The 21,139-nt window shown below is 53.4% G+C and overlaps 1 protein-coding gene across 3 annotated transcripts; it reads right to left on the minus strand.

Moving 5' to 3' along the window:
- Positions 1-896: 896 nt before the first annotated feature.
- SCARB1 (scavenger receptor class B member 1) lies at positions 897-20,942 on the minus strand. 3 transcript variants are annotated; one of them, XM_059863955.1, is made up of 13 exons: positions 20,746-20,942; positions 16,961-17,118; positions 14,406-14,547; positions 13,765-13,968; positions 13,515-13,610; positions 12,884-12,996; positions 10,876-11,042; positions 10,189-10,307; positions 9,092-9,165; positions 8,225-8,276; positions 7,623-7,769; positions 5,237-5,362; positions 897-2,127 (listed from the first exon to the last, which is right to left on the minus strand). In XM_059863955.1, the coding sequence occupies exons 1-12, from the start codon at positions 20,863-20,865 to the stop codon at positions 5,237-5,239; spliced, it is 1,518 nt and encodes a 505-aa protein (XP_059719938.1). In that variant the 5' UTR covers positions 20,866-20,942; the 3' UTR covers positions 897-2,127. The 3 variants fall into 3 exon arrangements, with proteins under 3 accessions (XP_059719938.1, XP_059719939.1, XP_059719940.1); XM_059863956.1 differs by lacking the exon at positions 5,237-5,362 and having other exon boundaries at positions 20,746-20,938; XM_059863957.1 differs by lacking the exons at positions 897-2,127; positions 5,237-5,362 and adding an exon at positions 3,908-4,781 and having other exon boundaries at positions 20,746-20,941.
- Positions 20,943-21,139: the final 197 nt, after the last annotated feature.

Here is a 21,139-nt window from a genome sequence, read left to right on the forward strand (position 1 = left end):
GCGCCAGGAGCTCCCGCCCCGCTCCCGCATCGCCTTCCTCTGCAAAACCCCCAAAAACACCCGCCAAGACGGCTGCTCGGAGCGGTGTCCCCGTGCTTTATTCGTGTCCGGCTGCAGTTAGCACCGCAATGCCGTCAAAGCCTCTCAGAGGAGCCCACGCGTGGTTACTGCTGCTGTGCCCCTGCTGTCCCCACTCCCGGCTCCACTGGGAGCAGCTCTTTGCCCATGGATACATCCGGAGTCAAGGCCAGAGCGAGCAGTTTAAGGATCATTCTCAGTGGGGATTTGTGCCATGGAGATAACCCAGCAGCAGTGGCAACCAGAAGGGACTTGGCCAGTGCTGTCACACCTGCAGGACACACTTCAGGCATGGACCAAAGTGCCACCTTTCCCATGCTAGAAAGGGTCAGGGAGAAAGGGTCAGCTGGGCTCCATCACTCCATTTCCATGGTCAGGCAGCCCAGGCCCACTGCAGGGCTGGGACATGGCCCAGGGAATGCACTGGCCCAGAGCTGGGTTTAGGTCCTGTGCTCTTCCTGCCCAGTGAGGAATGGAGGTGTAAGAGAAAAGTATTGCTTGCCCCACTAGAAAGTCACAGGGACAAAGGTTTCCAGACCCCATGAGCATCCACGTCACACACAGAGCAACAAGTCCTCTGCTCCAAGCCAGAGCAGAGATTCCCCAGCTCTGTCTCATCCTTGTCAGATGCTCCAGCACTGGCCCCTTTGGTTTCCCCAAGCTCCTGGCTGGAAGTGGGCAAGGCAGGTGTGGTGGAGAACTACAGGCTAGTCACCTTCCAAAAATATTCCTGGGCTTTGGAGTTCCTTCCCACCAAAGTGTGGCCCAAGACTGCCCACCCCCAGGTAAGATCCAGCCCCAGGTCACCCAACACACCATTTCAGAAATCTGCAATACTTTAATCAAACCCTACTTAAGGCCATTGTTACTTCCATGATTGCAAATATTCCTGCTTCTCAAAAGCACAAATATCTTCATTACCACGCCAAGGACAGGGCCAAGCCTCCCCCTCCCTGTGACCAGTGCCTCCCAGTGCCTCCCAGTGCCTCCCAGTGCCCATGGCCACGGCCAGAGGAGCTGATCCCAGATGGCTGAGCAGGCAGCAGGGACAAGTGCCAGGAGCTGAGTGACAGCTCAGATGTACCCCCGAGCTCCTGCCAAGGCTCATCTCACACAGCCACCCAGAGCCAGGAGAGATGAGCAGGGCTGAGCTGGGATGGCTGTGGAGCACAAGGCCATGGCACAGAACTGGGGCTCTCAAAGGCACCACTGCTCTCCAACACATGCAAAAGCTGCAGCAACCCCAGGCAGGCTCCAGGTACTGTGGGAAGAGCCATCACTGAGGTGACAGCACCCAGAAATGATTTGCAGCACTTCAAGTCACATCAAGGGGCAATAAAACTGTGAGTGGTTCCAGGACAGCGTGCCCCATTTGGTGAGATGAACAGTGGCTTTTAAAAAGATCACTAAATCCCATCAGTGCTACCTATACAAACCTCATTTATTTTAAAGGCTGCCATTAAAGTGCCTTTTATCCCTAGCAATAGGCAGTTTTAAATTGCAAATAACTTCTCAGATCAGTCTGCAACCATCTTCATTCCACCGGAGAGAAGGGCAGTGGCTCAGGCTGGCCCTTGGGGACAAAAGGGTTCTTGAACACTGTGTTGAGGTGTCTGGATGAGCAGCAATGCTGAGCAGCAGGACCATGGCTTTGCTGTGCTGTGCAGGATCTCTGCTGAGCTGTCCAGGACTTCACCTTCCAGAGAGCTCTGGGCATCCCAAGCAGTGTCACCTGCAGCGTGGCTGTGTCCCAGTGGGGAGCTGTCCCAGTGGGATCAGTGTCCCAGTGGGAGGGTGTCCCACAAGGAAGGTGTCCCAGGGGTGGCTGAGTCCTGGGCTCCGTGCTGCCTGGGGCTGTCCTGGCTCAGTCCTGGGCTCCGTGCTGCCTGGGGCTGTCCCTTCCTGCAGGAGCTGTCCCAGGCTGGCTCATGCCTCAGCTCCGAGCTGCCCGGGGCTGTCGCTGTCCTGCAGGAGCGGGGTGGTCTCAGAGGAGGGGTTGGCTCTGCTCGGCCTGGCGGGGGCTCGGGGGCTCTTCTCGGCAGCTCCTCTCTGCAGGGGAGGGACAGAAGTCACAGCCTGGCCACACCCAGCAGTGCCACCACGTCCCCACCCAGGCCATGCACACCCCAAGCCTCTTGCAGTGGCCAAGGACCCACTTCTTCAATTGAACATTTTTGTGCCTCCTTTGTGTACCTCTCACCTTACCAAAACGAGACTATTTCCATCCCTGCCCACCTGTAACACCACCCGAGCACCCAGCCTGAAGAGCTGTGTGGAGGAGCTGTGGGACAGCCATCTGAGATGGAAGGGACAGGGACAGTGTGCTGAGGGACACAAGAGCCTGGAGAGCCCCAGCAGGAGCTGCAGCACACACAGGCAGTCTCCTTCCCAGGACAATGTAGGTGCAGCCTCCGGGGCAGCGTGGAAGGTGATGGTGCTTCTGGCACCAAGATGGCTCCTCCTCACCCAAACACACCTACAGAACAGGTTCACCACCTCAAAGCTGAGCCAGCTACGCCTTCCAACAGACCACGTGGGCCCTGACCCTAAATCACATGGGCCTTGCCCCTAATTAATGCAAGAACCTCAGGAGGAAGCACCAGGTGACAGCAGTGGGTCACTTCCTGCTGCAGGGGACAGGGACACCAACCTGGCCCTCACCCAGAGCCTTTTGCTGGCTGGGGACGTGGACTGGGGTGTTGTGGAGGGACTGTGAGGTTTGTGTAACCCTTTGACTATTGCCCATTGCTGCTCCAGGGCGGGCACCAGTGATACCACCAGAACACCTGCAGACTCTTTGGGCATGGTGGCATTTGGCTGAAGTTTGGATTTGAGGATCTTGGAGGAATTTTCAACCTCAATGAGTCTAAATGTGTCTACAGACCTCTGGTGAGGGGATGCAGTCAGAGCAAAAAGGATGGTTAATGTTCAAGAGTCACCTCCTCCAAGAATACTCCACCCTAACAAGCATCCAGAGCCAGGAAAAAATGCCAGCAGGGCAACATGGATGAACCAGGAGCTCCAAACACAAATGCAGGAAGGAGACATGTGGAAGGTGGGAGCAGGGACAGGTAACCTGGCAGGAACACAGGGAAACTCTCCCAGCATGCAGGGATGAAGAGAGGAAAGCCAAAACCCAACTGGAACTGAATCCAGCCAAGGATGTCAGGGACAAGAAAGGCTTCTCTGAGTACCCAGGGGACAAAGGAAAGAGGAGGGAACCATGAGGGCCTGGGGCTGAATGAGGCAGGGGACCCCAGAAACCAGGGGAAAGTCCAGAGCAAGGAATTTGCACCCTTGGTGGAAGAGGATGAGGTCAGAGAACATTAAGGAACTTAGACATGCACGAATCCATGGGCCAAGATGGGATGAGTGGGCTCACCTCACAGCAAGGCCACTCCCGTTGTCTTTGACCAGTCCTGGCTCAAAGACTGAAGGAAAGCAGATCTTGAAAAGGACCAAGAAGGAAGATCTCAGGAGCTACAGACCAGTCAGCCTCCCCTCATCCTCCAGAAAGTGATGCAGCAGATAATTCTAGGAACCACTCCCAAGCCCATGAAGGACAATTAAATCATCAAGAGGAGTCCCTGGGCTTCACCAAGGGGCACCTGTGCTTGATCACCTGTGATGAAATGAGTGGCTTGGCAGAGCAGGGGAGAACAGTGGGCATTGTCTACCTGCACTCCAGGCTTTGGGCACCATCTGCCATGAAAACCTTCCAGGGAAGCTGGTGAAGTTGGGATTGTTTGAGCAGGCAGTGAGGTGGACTGAGAACTGGCTGAGCAGAGAGCTGAGTGGGAGGCCAGTAACCATCAGTGTACACCAGGGGTCAGTTCTGGCTCCAGGCCTGTTTAACATCTTTATTAATGATCTGTAAAACCTGGGGGAGTGGCTGGTACACCAGAGGGACCTCAGCAGGCTGAGAAAGTGCCTGGAAGGACCCTCATGAGGTCCAACAAGAGGATGTACAAGGTCTTTCACTCGGGATGAACAGCCCCACACAGCAGCACACCCTAAAGGTCACCAGCTCTGCAGCAGTCTGGCAGAAAAGGACCTGAGGGTCTTGGGGACAGCGAGCTGAGGGTGAGCTGGGAAGCAAAGGCAGCCAGCTGATTCCTGGGCTGCACTGGGAGTGTTGCCAGCAGCTCCTGGAGTGATCCCTGCCCTCTGCTCATCACTGCAGAGGCCACACACGGAGCACTGTGTTCAGCTCTGGGCTTCCCAGCACAAGAGAGAGATGGAGCTGCTGGGAGGAGTCCAGCAAAGGAGCATGGAAGTGATTTTGGGACTGGAGCCTCTCATGGGAGCAGAGGCTGAGAGAACTGGGCCTGTTCAGCCTCCAGAAGAGAAGGCTCAGGGGATCTTAGCATAGGAAACAAGGTTTGAAGGCAGGGTGTAAGTACAGAGCCAGGCTCTTCTTGGTGGTGTCCAGGGACAGGACAAGAGCAAAGGGACACTTAAACACCTAAAGGGGATTCCATCTGCACCTTAAGAAATACTTTTTTTTTCTTTTTTCTTTCTTTTTCTTTTCTGTCAAAAGTGTAAAAACGGGACCAGGCTGCCCTGGGGAATCTCCACTCCTGAAGACATTAAGAGACATCTGGAGATGGTGCTGAGCTAGGTGACTCTGCCTGAGCAGAGGGATTGGGGTAGATGACCTCCAGAGGCCCCTTCAACCTCAACGACTCAGTGACTTTGTGTTCCTGTAATACAAACCCAGATATTTTATACATCAGAAATTCCCTCCTGGAAGCCTCTCTGGAGAGGGGAGGGGTGACACCCACCAGTGGACTGACCTCTGTTACCCCATTCAACAAAACTTACCTCTGGAACTCAAACACTCAGAAATTAGGGGAAAAATGGGCAAGAAAAGCATTTCCTCACACCAATCCTACTTTTCCCCTGCTCCCTGCTGACATTATTAGGGCTGCAGATCAGGGACACCAGGAGAAACAACAGGAGCACGTGCTTGCACCCTGGTTAAATGCCATATTAAGACATCTGAATTGCCCCAAATAAAGCCATGAGACAACACTGCTCCACCAAAGCTCGCCAGGAGGGCAGGGCTGGGAGATGTGGAATTCATTGGATTGGTTTGAAGTGAAGTTTAATCAAATGAGGAGGAGAGAAAAGCGTGTTACCTTGACTGGGTACCCACCTACAGTCTGGCTTCCTGCAACACCGTCCCCTTAACTGGAGGCAGCTTTGTGGCAGAGGTGGCCTGGTTTGCCTTATTACTGTCTGAGCTCTTTTTATTGCTACTCCAAAATAAAGAGCATTTTTCCTAGAAGACAATCAGTCTGGTTTATGGTGCACTCAGACACGGGTTTCATGAGGGTTCCAATTTTCAGAGGAGATTTGAGAAATCACTGTTTAACTAGAATCTAGTTATTAATGAAGATTTTGAAATCTGGATTAAGCTGAGTCCTATTTAAGATTTTGTTCAGTGTCAAGCCAGTTTTAAAATGGTCTGTTTGCCTTTTAAAGTGTCAGCACACATTATGCCACAATGGCAGAGAGCTGCAACGTCTGGGGGTATTTTACACCCGTACAGATGATGCATTTTTAGAGCTGTGAGTCCAACAGATGCATTTCAAACTGGCTCCACCATAAACTAGACTAAGATTCAAGTGTTTGACAGCCCCTCATCTGCACTGGCCTCAGAGCACACTGCTCCCTCCAGAAGCCAGAGGGAGACAAGCCAGCCCAGGGAGGAGCTGGGTCCAGGAGCCCTTCATGCTGGCAGACACGTGAAGGTGTGGGGACAATGTCCCTGCTCAGTGTCCCCTCTGACATGGCCCGTGGCTTCGGGAGGCAGGACTGTGCACGATTAAGCAATCAGAGCTAGATCAGCAACACTTCAATCAAATGAGGAACACACCTTGGCTGCAAATCGCTTCCAGTTTACAACCTCTGGTCTACTCCTTTGGTGGGGACCTTCATGTGCTGTTGTGCAGCTTTCTTAGGGATTTGTGAACTCATTGAGGCTTTTTAATCACTTTCCAGGTAGCCAGGCACTTCTTGCTGTTGATTTTTAGTTCTAACACTTCGTGACTCTTTTGGCTGAGCACAGAAATACAGCTGGCTTATGTGCCTGGGATATTTGGGATATTTCACAAGCAGATATTCAGTTGGCTTCCATGAGTAAAAATCCAGCTTTTCTCCCTGACCCCTTCTAGCATGGCTAAACCTCTTTGATACCAGGAATTAAGACTTGCACAAAGCAGGGTGAGGAAATGCCAGCTCAGGGCTGCATAAGGTGCTAGAAAGAGCTGCCCAGCCCTTTTTCAGAGCCCCTGGGCTCATGCAGCAGAGTGCAGCCTGTCTGCCAGCCAGCCACCACTCCCGTGTGCTGAAGGGGAGCACTTCACCCCAGGACCATGCTGGCAGCACAGTAAGGGCTTGGTGGTGGGCTCTGGGCCCTAGCATCACTCCCACCCTGCAGGGAAGTACGTGGAAGAACAAGGGGATTTGGGATCATGTGTTTAAGTCACTTAAGTAATTGCAGACTTGATTAAAATCCAATTAGGTGGCACTCCGAGAACCCTGGCACTGTTTAAGGTGGGTTTGCATCCGTGTTCCAGGAAGGGCAGGGAGCAGCTGAGCAGAGGCAGCCCCTCACACAGGCTGCCCCTCAGCCTGCTCCCATCCCAGGAGCTGCCTCTTCACCTCTGCAGCTCTAGAGCCAGCCTCAGCCACCTGGCTGCAGTACAAAGCTAAATCAGCTTCCTTTGATATAGGGTTAGGGGAGGAAGTTAGATCCCTGCTTCCAGAGCTAAAGCTGGCAGAGAGCTCAGAGTCACCAGATCACTGTGGAGCCAGAGCCACAGACCTGCACTGTTCTGGCTGTTCCAGATTCAGTCCTGACAGCTCAGCCCAGCTCAGCCTCACCCCACAGCCCAGCTGCCAGCAGGCTACAAAGGTCTTCACTTCTCAGCAAGCCCAGATCCACAAAGGCTCTGAGGGTTTCACTTCCAGAGCTCTTTAGAGCAGTTTGCACAGCAAGGGCGTTTCAAGGAAATACAGAACCTGTGCTGGGCTGAGAAACAGCCACAGTGGCTGTGTGCCCTCTGCAAGAACACAGCAACTGCACTTCATTAACAGGCTGTGTTCAGACAGCTCCATCCTCTGGAGGAGGCTCTGTTCTGACTGGAAAAACGCTGGGACCCTGCAGAGATGCAGATCTGTGCAACAGCACAGACCTGCTGCTGCCTTCTAGGGAGGCTGCGTTGATAAACTAGGATTGTTCCTTCATTAGCTGGGTGAGCTGAGAAATACCTCCTCCTCCTCCTCTAGGAAGCCACTTCCATCACTGCTGTGCACCAGAAATGCCAGGAATGCTTCATGTTACCTATGTGCAGCCCAGTTTCCAGATGACTAAGAAGTCCTGCTGCTACCTGCTGGCACCTGGCACCAGCAGGAGATTGCTGGTGGCATCAGCCAGTGTTTCCTCAGCCAGGTTAGATTGTCAGCCCAAACTACATCCTCTGATTGAGTCTGATTTGACTGACAGCACTTCCCAGCAGGCACCTGCAGGGTCTTACCTTCCTCCTTGCCATGAGGAGAGCTGCTGAGACAATGAGTGGGACACTGAGGCCAAGGAGGATGTACTGCAGGTACTCCAGCACCGAGGGCAGCAGCACCAGGTTGGTGTAAAACTGCTTCAGCACTGAGCCTTCAATGGATCCACTCTGCTCAAAAAAGCAACCTGTCAGTGGCATCTCCCTCCAGGGTGAGACAGACCAGCTGAATGATTCCTTTCCCACCACCTCCCAGCATAAATTAGGGAATTTATGCAAGATTCAGTCGGGCTAAAAGCTTTTAGTGAATAGCAGGAGTCAGCTGGACGTGCACCCACAGCTGGAGGCTGCACTGCCAGGCCCACAGGAGGACAGGGACCCTGGCAGCTCTGCCCAGGGCCCCACTTAACCCCACATCTAGGGCAGAGCCAGAGATTTACCAAGTATAGTGCAGGGTTTGTTCAGCTCAGAGGGATTAATGGCATAGCCAAGTATTGAAAAGCCTTCTGTTGGTGCTTAATTAGTCTGGCTGGCTTAAAGCTTTATGCAAAGTGGAGTTTCCCCAGCACTGGGTGAGGGGGAAGCAGGAGAGGCTCTGCAGAATCAGGCTGAGGAAGGCAGCTCACCTCTGCAAACCACAGCAGCGGCAGGACCACTGGCTTAATCTGCCCTGTTTGACTGGGGGGGAAGAAAATTAAAAAAAGAAACACAAGCTCAGGTTTATGGTCGACCAGGTCACAATTAGCAGCACAATTCTTCCTGAGGGGACACGTCTGACAGACTGACAGTGGCCAGGAAACCATAAGGAGGTGGCAATCCCTGCTGCTCCAGTGAGCTGCTCCCACCCTGGGGGACCAGGTGCTTTCCATGCAGGAGCAGAGCTTATCCTTCCACGGGGGTTTAGCTGCCTGAGGACAGCAGGAAGTGCCATCCCAAAGCTGGGCTCCAGGGAGATGAAACTCACTGAAGCAGAATGCTCAGATCCCTGTCTCAGTCACCTGAGGGGCACCATGGGGGCTGTCTGCAGGGCTTTGCCCCTCAGCCCAAGAGCACACTCCCACCCTTGCTGGTATTTAACATCTGGCACCAGAGCTGGGTTACAGAGACCTCCTGTCTGCTTTCACAGAGCTGGCAGTGTTCCACTCTCTACCCCACAGGCAGAGTGGGTTTTGCCTCTCAGGTTGCAGGTAACTCCTGAGAGGCAGCACAGTGGAGGTGAACAGCTCCTGCCCCACCAGGAGGAACAGTCCCTCCCTCAGCTGTCTGTGAGGGACAGGGACACTGCCTGAGCTGAGCAAGCAGGCAGCCACTCTCTGCACTGCTAAAGGATGGAACTTGTGGTCACTGGAATGGCTGACTTTTCAACAGGAGCCAGCTGGCTCCAGCACTGGGACAACAGCTTTGGAGAGAGTAAACTCTGCAGCAAGCTCAGCACCAGCAGAACTCCCTGCTCAGGGAAGGCAGGTGGACATTCCTGGGAGGTGACCACTTACATGATACCAGACACGTGCTTTATGTACAGGTTCAGCTGCAGCTTGATGGAGCAGTTCATGGGGATGCCAGTCATCTGCAGAGGAAGAGAGCAACCAGTTCATCAGTGACTTCTTGGCACCAACAGGCCCTGTCCAACATTCCAAGCCCATGAAAAACATCACACTTCAAAGCAGGTCTGGTTGACACCCATTAAGACATTGGTTTCTCATGACTCTGCAGTTTTGCAACACATTTTTACAAGCAGAGAATTTCTGTTGGACTGTCCCTGTTTGTAGTCAGCAGCCTGCAGCTAGATAAAAATGTAGTTAACTGTACTGTTATCAGGAGATGTTTGATACTGTAATAAACTTAATTAGATTTCCATAACTGAGATAAGAAAAGCAGCCAGAACCCAATGTCTAGATAACACACACAGTTTACCTCACCTCAAGAGGGAAACAGGTTTTTTTTTTTTGCTTGAGCAAATATCCCTGAACATTTAGAAAAACTGACCTCTCACAACACAGGCTGTGGGTGGAAAATCTCCAAGTCCCTTTCCCATCAGCAGCTGGGACAGGGATACCTCAGGACACCCCAGATCACCTCTCTGGAGTGGTGACCACCCTCACACTGTGGGTGCAGGAGGGCTGTAACACAGCAGCCCAGTGCAAAAGCACTCAGCTCCAGATGGGCAGGCTGAGAGAGTGGAAGAAGCCAGCCCAAAAATGGAGGTGCCAGCTTGAGGCACAGCGTGGTCTTCAGGCTTTGCCAGCCAGCTCTCATGGCAATGTGCACTGGCAGATTTGGGGCAGAGCTGGGCTGCTGCCAGATACACCTCCTGGTGTTATAGGCCTGAGTCAGTGGAAAGAGTTTCACTGTGCTTATCGAAACAATTATGCTTATAATTAGTTCTGCAATTCTCTAGAAGCCAGGCTAATTATTCAATTAGTTTATGGCTTTGACATTTTTATCTGCACGCCCTGGCCAGTCTTTGCACTCTGGAACCTGCTCGGATCAGCACCACGAGAGCAGAGTGGTGCCAGCACTGCTGATGGCAGGGTCCCCCCAGGCTGGGCTGGTCCCTGGGGTGAGGGGGGAGCCTGGTGGGCTCACTCACGGGGTGCACATCCAGGAAAAGCCCGTGCTGCTCCTTGCTGGGGTGCAGGCCTTCCACTGCATTCACCAGGGACGGGTCGGCGTTGTAGAAGTGAGGGTGGGAAATGAACATCGGCGCATCTGGGTGAGATTAAAGGCATCTTAAGCTGCTCCACACCCACTTAAAAGCTTTTTTTTTAGGTCTTTAAGCCCTTGCAGTACTTGTTCTGAACAGGCTTTTATATTTTCTCCTCCCCCTCCCTCCCTGCAGGTTGTTCCACTGATCTGGGAGGGTTCAGGACCACCCACTCTGTCCCACCACCATGCCAGTGCACCCCCTGTGCCCAGACACGGGTCAGGGACACCCAGTCTGGCCTGTCACACACACACTCAGTGTCCAAAGCTAACATTTAGTTTGGGGGCTGAGTGCCTTTTCCTTGCTCCCCCCAGCAGCCCAGGGGATGTGATGCTCCCACTGAACCCCTGGGCATTCCCACAAATGCCAGGCTCCAAAGGGCTGGGCACTGAAGATCAGGCACAAGGGATTTCCCTCACTGCTGAGAGGCCTGTGGGAGTGCAGAGAGCCCACCAGTACTTCTCAGCATCCCAGCAGGCACTAGAGCTGTTTTTCCAGGCCATCAAGCTTCTGTTACATCTCAGATTTAACACTGGTCACTAAGGAGAGCCAGGGGAGGAGGAAAGGACTTACTGAACCTGCAGGTGCTGACGTTCTGGATGCCAGACTGCATGCAGGGGCAGAAGCCCTCGTTGGGAGGATAGTCTGTGCCGTTGGCAAAGAGGGTTTTGGGTGCCACGAAGCGATAGGTGGGCACGCCCTGGAAGTGCCCAGCCTGCTCGTACACCAGCGTCATGGATCTGCAGGGGGGTCAGTGGAGAAGGATCAGGATTAGCCAACAGGCTCCCAGCACAGAAGTGGGTTCTTATCTTGGCTGGATAAGATGCAGTTGCAATGTAACTTAGACTTTGAGATCAAGATAAACTCTCAGCAGTGCTTCGGGGAATGAGTATTTAAAGCTTTTGCTTTCCATGATTTAAGCATATCTAAAGGGTTGGTCAGGACTAGTCAGGGAGAGAAACCACAGGCTTAGAAGTCTGTTTGCTATATCCAGGTGAGATTTGTTTAAAGGCATGTAGTAATCCCCAGGGCTGCTCTCCAAGAGATAATACCCACTTTATGCAAGCCCTGGCTCTGAGGTGCTCCGTTACAGGGCAGGGACACTGGATAAATCTCTTCTGCAGGCCAGCTCCAGCAGTAGACTTCCAGGGGAATGGAAAATTTCCCTACGTGACATAGCAAGATTTTTTTTCTTCCTACTAGAGGCTGTTGATACTGTGCTGCAATATTGCTGGCCAGGTGTGATGCAAGTCTCCAGGACAAAAATCTGCTCCCTTCACACCTGAGTGAGGCTTGCAGGGGTCAGAGAATCACAGAATGGGTCACAGGGGGCAGCCAGGACAGCCAGGGCAGGCCAAGGGGATGCTCATTCCCACAGAGGAATGGTCCCTCCTGATGCTGGGAGCAAGGATGGGGGATTCAGGGCATGTTCAGCAGTTCCATGTGGGCCTCTTGGCTCTGCTCACCTCCCAGTGAGGAGGCAGAGCTTGCTGTAGCCCATCAGCTGGACAAAACCTTGGTGGCTGCCTCTCAGCTCCAGCTGCACTTCATGTGCACAGAGCACAGAGATGCCCTGCAGAGGCAGGAGTGCTCTGAGCCCACCAGCTGGTGTGGGTGACTGTGTGAGCAGAGGCTGAGGCAGAGGTCTGGGGAGGAGACACAGCACTGTCTGAGAAGCTGAGCCACTTCCCCACAGTTCTGTGTGACAGGGAACTCCTGTGCCAACAAGAAACCAAGCTGGGTTTCCTCCACTTCACTGGAAGCCTTGCCTGGAGGCATGCTCTGTTCCAGAGGTTCCTGGAGCTTGACAGGAACAGGTATGTGTTTAAAATTCAGTTACAGGTAAACTTCCCTATAAACTCCTGGCTCCAGGTCACTCTGGTGTTTGCTGATGTCCCTGGTGCAGAGGAATCCCTGTGCTATTGCTCAGCTCTGTTTGTTCACTGCTCATTGTTCTCTGGTCAACATGAGCACTTGCTTGTTTTGCAGCACTGCCTACAAAGCTGGAATTAGCCTTATCTTCAGGGGTTTTGTGCCTGCTTCCCCTCCTTCCAGCCTCAGGCACAGGCACACAGGCTGGCTCTGCAGGTACTTTAACCCCTGGGTGATCAGCTAAGGTCAGGGTGTCTTACACAAGCAAAAGGGAAAAAATAAAAAAATAAAAAAAAAGAAGAAAAGAAGACAGAGCCTAGAAATGGTGGTGCAAATTTCCTCCCAGACATAATTTCTCCAAGGGTTTGGTCAGCTGAAAGAGTTCTGCAGTCACAGTTGCATTTCCCTCTGACAACCCTTACTTCTCCTTTTAACTGCCCACATCTTACCTACATCAGATAACCACATCTGGTTCTTTTGTGCTGATTAAACCTGGGCAAGCTGGACATCTCCAGTGCTCTGGAAGGTATTTATGGACAGCACAAGATGCTGACAATGAGACAACTACTCTGTTTGCAAAGCTCAGAGATAAGGCAGACCCAAACTGCAGCTGAACTTTAACTAGAGGAACAATTCCTGAGCCCTGGGCAGGATGGGTGCAGCCTGTCCTGCCACCTGCACGGGGACAGGCTGGCAGCTGTGGCCTCACCTGCAGGCATCAGGGCTGTAGAACTGCAGGGAGGTTGGGGACATGAAGGGTGGCCACATCTCCCCTGCTGTCCCGTTGATCATGTTGCACTGGCTGCTCCTCCAGTAGTTCAGCTGTGGGACAGGTGGAGAGAGAAGAACTCAGAAGCTCCCACCCCTGCATGGAATGTCCACCACCCCACACTGCTTCCACAGCAGCACCAAAGATCTTTCCCATCTTAAGCATGTTTTCCATCCTCCATGATTCTGTGAGATAAAGAATTAATGGACAAGATCCCCCTGCTCCCAGAGGCTGAGCTCTACATTCAGCTGATTTTAGTTAGGAGCAGAATTCCACAAGGGAAGAGTAAAGCATCCTTTAACAGGAGCATTTAACACCTTCAACACAGGCCACAGGAGCCTGAGACTTCAGCCATGAGAGGCAACCAGCCCCAACAGCACTGCAAGGGAGTGCAAGTGGGGAGATGAATTTATTGCTTCCTGAAAAGCCCCTTGCCACCTGGCAACTTACTGGAATGGAAATTGCAGCACTTGAAGTCCTGTGGAAACTTTTCTTCACATCAGAGCTTTCAGCTAACCCTGCTTTAAATCAGGCACTCCCCATTTTCCAAGGCTGGCTGGCTGGCACTCACCTTCTTGAGCCCATTCCATGAATCCACCAAGTGAACCTGGCTGATGTTCTTCATGCCTCTGTGTACAGTGAACAGCCCCGAGTTGGAGTTGTTGAACTGCAGGGAGAAGGAATGATTGTTTCATCTCCTGCACACAGCACATCCCCGACTCCGGGTGCCCCACTCTGCTTCTACTCAGCTCAGTGTCTGAGCTATCCCCAAGACCAATATTGCTGTGATTTTTAGCATTCCCTACCACCACTTTACTTACATCCATGAACAATCCAAACTTCCCCTTGAAAGGGAGCAGGCCAGGAATGATCATATTTATTGCATCTATCAGGGGGTCGTCGTACCCCCACATGATCTCCCCCACCGTGCGGTTCATGAACGCCTCCTGCTTCAGGCTAGCCAGGGCTCCACTCAGCAAAAGCTTGACAAAATTTGGCAGTTTTTCCACCATCACAGCTGCTCCCTGAGAAAGAAAAAGGTCTGGGATGAGAGGCTCGTCTTTAGCAGAGATGAAGCATTTTTGGTGTTAACCAGAATCGTTCTGCTGCTCCCATCTATAGCCCCAGAGGAATCCTTAGGGCAGAGTGAGGTTCTTCCTTTATTCCCACTTGGGGAAGAAAGCAGTTGAGGGCTCACAGGCTTGATTTCCCCACAGGATGCTCAGATGAGGTTGCAGACTCAAGACCAGCTGCTCTGCACACTCTGGTTTTTGGAACAGCAGCAGCCTAACAGAACAATTAACACCCACAAAGCAGAAAATTGCATTATACAAACTTAACCACCTCATTGCTTGATCAGCCTCAAGGCCTACAAGAAAGCAATTCAGTAATTCAATGCTGGGTATCACCACCCTCCCTGCAAGCTCAGAAAGTGGAACCCATCCAGGCAAGAAGCACTTACCATTAACATGATGTTTGGCACAACAATGTACTCGTCCTCAGTGCCGTTGGACAAGTGAGGCTGGAAGAAAAGGTGCCGGTACTCCAGGAAGGAAACAGTGTCGTTGTCATGGAATGTGATGTTTGTTTTAACCCTGTACTCCCTGCAAAGAGATGGCAGATCAAGGGAACCATCCCCAGGCAGAGCCCCTCGAGCCAGAATGGGCTGCACAGGCCTGGGCTTGCTGCTGGGGGAGACCAGAGCCCAGTGAGGAGCCACGGGGCAGCTGGGGAGGCAGTGTGGGAACAGATATAAACCCCCCAGCCCAAGCAGGGTTAGGGTCTGCAGTGTGGGAACAGATATAAACCCCCCACCCCAACCAGGGTTAGGGTCTGCAGTGTGGGAACAGATATAAACCCCCCAGCCCAAGCAGGGTTAGGGTCTGCAGTGTGGGAACAGATATAAACCCCCCACCCCAAGCAGGGTTAGGGTCTGGCAGGAGGAGAGGGCAGCCCAAGAGCCAGGCATCCCTGCCAGGCTGGATTCTTGCAGGCACAAAGTGTTCCTTCCCGACTCATTACCCAATAAATTTAAGACAAAAGAGTGAATCTCCTCTGTTGCTTCACCCAGAGCCACTGTGAAGCCCAGGTACAGCAGAGAGGTGCCCAGACATGCAGAGCCACAGCAACCCACACACCAAAACAAGCTGCACACAGGAGAGGACCAGCCAAGATGCCCCATGTTCCACCAGGGATATGCTCCCAAGCAGATGGGATGGCTCCTGGGTTCAGGGCAGCCTGAGCCTCCACACAGCACCCTGGTGCTTCTGCTCCTCAGGGCTTCAGCCACCCACATCCTGCACCAGGCCTGATGCCTCTCAGCTTTCCTATTTTCCAGATTCTGTACTGTGATGGTATGTAGCTCTGAACTCCATAAAAAGTGTCAGCAAGTTCTCCTCACAGCTCAGTCCCACAGAACAATCCTTTCCCTCTCCCCAGTCCCACAGAACAAACCTTTCCCTCTCCCCAGTCCCACAGAACAATCCTTTCCCTCTCCCCAGTCCCACAGAACAATCCTTTCCCTCTCCTCAGTCCCACAGAACAATCCTTTCCCAGCCCCAGAACCAAGGACACTGCTGCAGCTTCAGCCCAAAAAGTGCAAACAGCAGGGAATGGAGGAGAGCAGCCTGGGAGGGTGGGACTGCAGAGCCTGAGCTGGAATTGGACACTGAACCCAATATGGAAATGGACCAAAAGTTATCAAAATGTGAGAACTCATGACATGCCATCCATCTTGGGTGGAGCCCTGGCTGGGCTCTTGCACTGCCCAAGGTGCCTCCTTTGAAGGCCTTTTCATAAATCCCTGCTTTATTCATTTAATATTGTCTGGCCTCAGTTCTAGGGAGCCTCTCCAGGGACCAGCCCAGTGCTGCTGGACTTCAGCCCACGCCACAGGGGCAGCCCCAGCCTCAGGGGGGCTGCAGGGCTCTGTCCCCAGCATCACAACCCTGCTACTGCTCCTGGAGGAACTGAAGCTCAGCTCACCAGCAAAAGCAAAGTCCTCCACTGTGGAGCCTCTGTTTTACAGCCCACATTAGGGAAGGGCACTAATCTTGCTCAGCAGGAGCACAAGGACACTAATAAGCTTTGCCCCTTTGTTTATTCTTATTTACAGTCAGTGAAGCTTTTCCCCAAGCCAAGAGAGCGATGGCAACGCACAGAACCCACGGGGGGGAGCTGGCAAGGCCAGGGCAAACAAGGGCACATAGATACTGCAGGTGCCCCCTCACACGCTCAAACAGCTTTGGATTAACCTGGAATCTTCCCACATGAGCTTGCTTAAGCTGCTGTTCAACCTCACCCATTACTGTAGGTACTAATATATTGAAGATCACTGCTCATGGGAGAGTTCACACGCTCAACTCAACATCAATCACTGCTTCTTCTTCTTCTAGGAGCTGAGAAGCACCTGGGGCTTCAGCCAGCATCCTCAGCCATGGCAAACAGGCCCAGCCCTGCTGTGTGTGGGTCTGACCCAGTGGCAGTGCTCCAAACTGGCTCTCATGACCAGAGCACTCATGTTGGGCACGTTCTGGGTACCATGCCACATAAGGACTTGGGCTGACCCATCAAGTTTGATATTGAGGCAACTCCAGCTCAAGAGCTGGGCTCTTAAATGCACAGTGAAGATAAAAGAAGAGCACTCTGAAGACAGGGTCACCCACCACCACACCAACACCCCTCATACCCATGTTTGGACTGTATCAGCCCAGGTCTACCTGCCCAACAAGCCCCAGAAAAAGACTGAGCTCCACAACTCAGTGGAGCACCCACCAACCTCCCTGTCTCAGTGACCAGAGGTCCTGCCTGTGTCTTTAGCAAGATCAGAGCAACTAGAGCCCATCTGGGTCCCTTTTTAAAATCCAGAGCACATCTGGGTCCCTTTAAAATCCAGTGCCCCGGGCTCTCCCTGAGCCTGCTGATGCCACATCCTCCTGCCAGAGGAGCCAGCCAGCAGCCTGGCAGGCAGCACAGTGGCCAGGCTCGTGCCAAGCTGGGGCACAGGTGGCACCTGACCTGTACACGTAGGGCCCACGCTGGCTCAGCACTGGCTTCTCTCCCCGCAGGACCTGCTTGGGGTTCAGCACTTCGAAGAAATGCACTGACATGTAGAAAGGAACAGGGATGTCTTTCCACATCTGGAAGGAGATGCTGCTGGGGTCGATCCTGACGTTCTGTAAGGCAAAACAAAATTAAGGGGACACAACACTTGGGCTCTGTGGCTGCAGGTGAACACATCCACCCTCAGCTCAGTGTAAGGCACAGCTGAAGGTGGCAGGTACAGATGCTCTCCAGAGGATCCAGGTGTTTTTGGCAGACTGAAACCCAATTAGATACACAGCGAGAAATCCCGTGTGTGCAGAAGCATCAGGTTTATGTTTAGAAGCCAGGATGTCTGCTGGCTTATTTATTCAGGCTTAACTTTCCTAATCCTACCCACAGGGTTTCCGAGTGTTTTGAAGTGCTGAAGACTTGGCTCTGAATTATTCACTACTCTGCACGTTTTACTTGCCTGTCCCAAAGGCCTTTCTTTGCTTGTGGGTTTGCCAGCTCCACACGGCAAAGAGCAAGCAAGGAGAAGTGGCACAGCTGCTTGGGTACCAGCAGGGAGAGCCCACCAGATTCCCAAAAAGAAGATGGAGAACTGGGATGGCAAGGCAGCTGTGGCCCAGCAGCACAGCCCAGGACACCCCTGCCTCCTCTCAGCTGCCAGGCTGCATTGACTCCCAGCTGATCATGAGGCAGGTCAAAGGCAAGGCACAATCAGGTTCCCATATCACTGTCCTGTGTGCTGGGAAGTGCCTGCAGGAGCTCCAAGACAACTTAAGCCCTCCTCAGCTCAGAGCTGGTACATGGGTACATCTGCCTCCACTCCCTCCCTGCCTCCAGGGTGCTGCAGGAGGGCAAAAGCTTGTTCCTTCTTGAATACCCACTTTGGACATGTTCCACCATAATCTTTTCTCCTGGAAGCACAGATCCTTGCCCCTGCTTAGGTAACCCAGCTTATGGAAGTGGGGCTGATCCATGAACAGGAAGAGGGATGTGGGCTTTGTGCTGGTGCAGCTCAGCAGCCCCAAAGCTCCTGCTCTGGAGCAGCTCCATCTGACTGGGCACATATTTGCTGACACAGGGAGTTGAGGTGCCAGAGGTTTCCCCATAACACCTCCTCTTTCTTGAGGATTTGATGGCAAGGCTGAGCTCCCTGTGAGCAGCAGGTCTCTGCAAGCCCCTCATCCAAGCCCTGTCCCTGGGAACAGATCTCCACAGTGCTGTGTGACCCACCCAACCTAGCAAACCCTGCCCACCACCCCATGCTGCTCTCATTTCACCAGCCTCGAGGACTTCATGGCAGAGAAGCAGCAATAGGAGAGATTTTTGTTTAATCTGCTTTACAGCCCTGATTCCCAAGCGTCAAATGGATTATGATCAAGAGCATCTCCTTTCCTTTAATTGCTTGTTCTGTCTTGCACTCCCTTGACCACTTGTTGCATATACATTTATTTTTATAAGAAGTAGCCAGTCAGATGGAGCTACATCCCAGCTCCCTGCTGCCTTTCCCAGCTCCCTCCCCACCTGGGCTCAAGGTACTCCTCAGGTGCTGCTAAGATCCCCACAACCAGGAAGCCTTAAAATTAAGCTATTTTTAGGTCAAAACAAAGACAGTCATATGTCTGAAATAAAACCAGAGTATTTGTCAACTAGATGGCTTGCAAAGGGTCATTGAGTTGTTTGACCCCTCCTGACCAGGCTGATCTTTGTTCCTGAGGAACTGAAAGGAACTGGCTCCTGCCCACCAGCTCCAGATGGGGCCAGGAGAGCAGCAGCTCCACCACAGCATCCAAATCCTGCTTCCCCAGGAGGGAGGGAGGCACCCTGCTCAGTAAAACTGAGATGAGGTTTCCCCTGCAGACTGGGAGGAGCAGTTAAGCTGGGTATCAGTCAGATCTCACCCTGCACATCCTCTCAGCATCCCCCTAACTCAGCAAGGACCCTGCTGCTCCTGCACCAGGACAGCACCCGAGCTCCCAAGGGGAGCAGAGGGATGAGCTGATGCATCCTGGCTGTGTGCAGGTCTGTGGCATTCCAGATGCTTCCAAAAAAGCAATATCCCCCAGGTTTTACAGGGCCAACCCCACAGGCAGCCCAGTGCAGATGGGGCAGGCTCCAAGCTCCCTGCTCTCCCTGCAGACATCACCCAAAGATATTTTTGTAACAACCACCATCCATAAGTTCTTTTCCATCAGGATACACCATCCTGACAGGGCTCAGGAAGCCAGGATGGGCAAACCAGCCTTCACCTGCCCACCCCCAGCCCTTCCAGCCCCTCTTACCCACACTACTCTGAAGACCAACCCAGGAGTTTCAGCAAGGACCTGAATGTTTCTCATCACCCATCATCACTCAGTTATTAGGCTTAATGTGAAATGGAAAAAAAATGAGCTCAGGGCAATTTTGTGTAATGTTGAAGATGGGGAGACCAAGGGCTTGAGGTGAAGGGAGGAGAAACAAGGGTTGATCTTTTCTTCATCTTCTGGTCTTATTGCAAATTACTAGGACTTAGCTAATTAGGTTGAAAAAATCAGGATTAGCTAAAAAGAGGGCAGAGAGGTTTTTGCACAAAAAAATGTCATTTCTATCCTGCAGGGGCCATTCAGCCTTTTATTCACAGGTACCAGTTCCTGATGTCCTAAAACTGAACAAAGACTTTCTCCTGTTTAATCCACAGGGCTGTGTGGCTCTGCCCAGCCAGCAGCACTTCCAAGGAGTGAGTTTAAGTAGGTCATTTTCGGCAGAGACTTTGCGCCACACGCAGCGCCAGCCATTGGCTATGAGGTGTTTGTTCATCTCTTTCATCAGGAGCAAATTTTCAGGGGCTGACCTGGGTAGGTGGAAGCTTGGAGAAAGGCCAAGGAAGGGAGCACATCTGCCCTGGACAGGGAGAAAAAGGTTTGGCTAAATGTGGGGATGAGCTCTACATTACAGCAGGTGTCCCAGCAGCAGGGACAGGAGTGCTGGTTCATAAAACTGGGCAGAGTTACTGAACGGAGCAACAACCCCATCCACAGCCCCACGTTTTGGGGACAAACCCTCTTCTCTCAGGACCTGTGGATAAACGAGGTCCTGAGAGAAGCAATCCTTCAGGCTTTCAGTCTGAAGGACTTCTTTCTGAAGGAGAGAGGATAGCTTGGAGGCTGCTCCATGCACAAGGCTCCTCAGGAGAGCTCCTGAGCATCATCCTGTTTCCAGCTGGGAAAGCATCTCACGCGTAGCCCGGCAGTGTGCTCATCTACTTATGAAAGGAGTAACTGGCGCTGCAGGTAGAGGCAGGAGGGAAGGGAAGAAGTGTCGGTGCTGAGGGTGATGCTCTGCCAAGCACTGCATCCCCAGCTAATCCCAGTGATGCAAAGAGCCCTCGTTAGTAACCCAGGGATGGTTCACCTGCTCACTCCGGGCACATTCCTTCTCACCAAGAGTGGAACACCCCAAACCCGCATTTGCCCAGAGTAAGAGCCTGAGGCTGCTCGGAGCTGCAGCAGCGACGCTGCCCTCTCCAGCGCTCGGCTCTCGGGACCGCACCGCACAAGGAAAGGCGCACCAGCCCCAGCCCGCAGCGCACCGGCTCCGACCACCGACCGCACCGCACCGAGCCCAGCACCGAGCCCGCACCGAGCCCAGCACCGAGCCCAGCACCGAGCCCAGCACCGAGCCCAGCACCGAGCCCAGCACCGAGCCCCGCAGCGCATCCCGCACCGCACCCGGCACCGAGCGCAGCCCCGCCGCGCCCCCCGCGCCCCGCTGACCTTGATGACCTGCTGCTTGACAATGAGCGGCCCCAGGAGCAGCATGCAGCCCCCCAGGAGCGCGCAGGCCAGCCCGGCCAGCCCCAGCCCCACGGACAGCCTGCGCTGCGCCACGGCCATGGCTGGGCGGAGCCGGGAGCGGAGCGGCACCGGGAGCGGGGCCCGCCGCCGCCGCCGCCGCTTTATGGATGGCCCCGCGGCCCGGCCCGGCCCGGCCCGGCCGAGGGGGCGGGGCCGCGCTGGACGGGGCGGGGCTGGTGGCGGAAGGCCACGCCCACGGCCACGCCCTCCGCGGGAGGCGCGACGGGAAAGGGAAAGGAGCGTGGCGGCGGTGTAAACACGTGTGAGCGCACGAAAAACGGGCAAAACGGTACAAGAGAGAGAGGAAATAAAT

Source organism: Haemorhous mexicanus, chromosome 19, assembly GCF_027477595.1.
Source record: "Haemorhous mexicanus isolate bHaeMex1 chromosome 19, bHaeMex1.pri, whole genome shotgun sequence".
NCBI lineage: Eukaryota > Metazoa > Chordata > Aves > Passeriformes > Fringillidae > Haemorhous > Haemorhous mexicanus.

Coding starts and splice junctions, on each gene's coding strand:
- SCARB1 (XM_059863955.1), bottom strand. CDS start 20,865: ATGGCCGTGGCGCAGCGCAGGCTGTCCGTGGGGCTGGGGCTGGCCGGG. Junction 14,548..16,960: donor CGTGGGCCCTACGTGTACAG/GTCAGGTGCCAC, acceptor ATCTCTTTGCAG/GGAGTACAGGGTTAAAACAA. Junction 12,997..13,514: donor CATGGAATGGGCTCAAGAAG/GTGAGTGCCAGC, acceptor CCTGTCCCACAG/CTGAACTACTGGAGGAGCAG.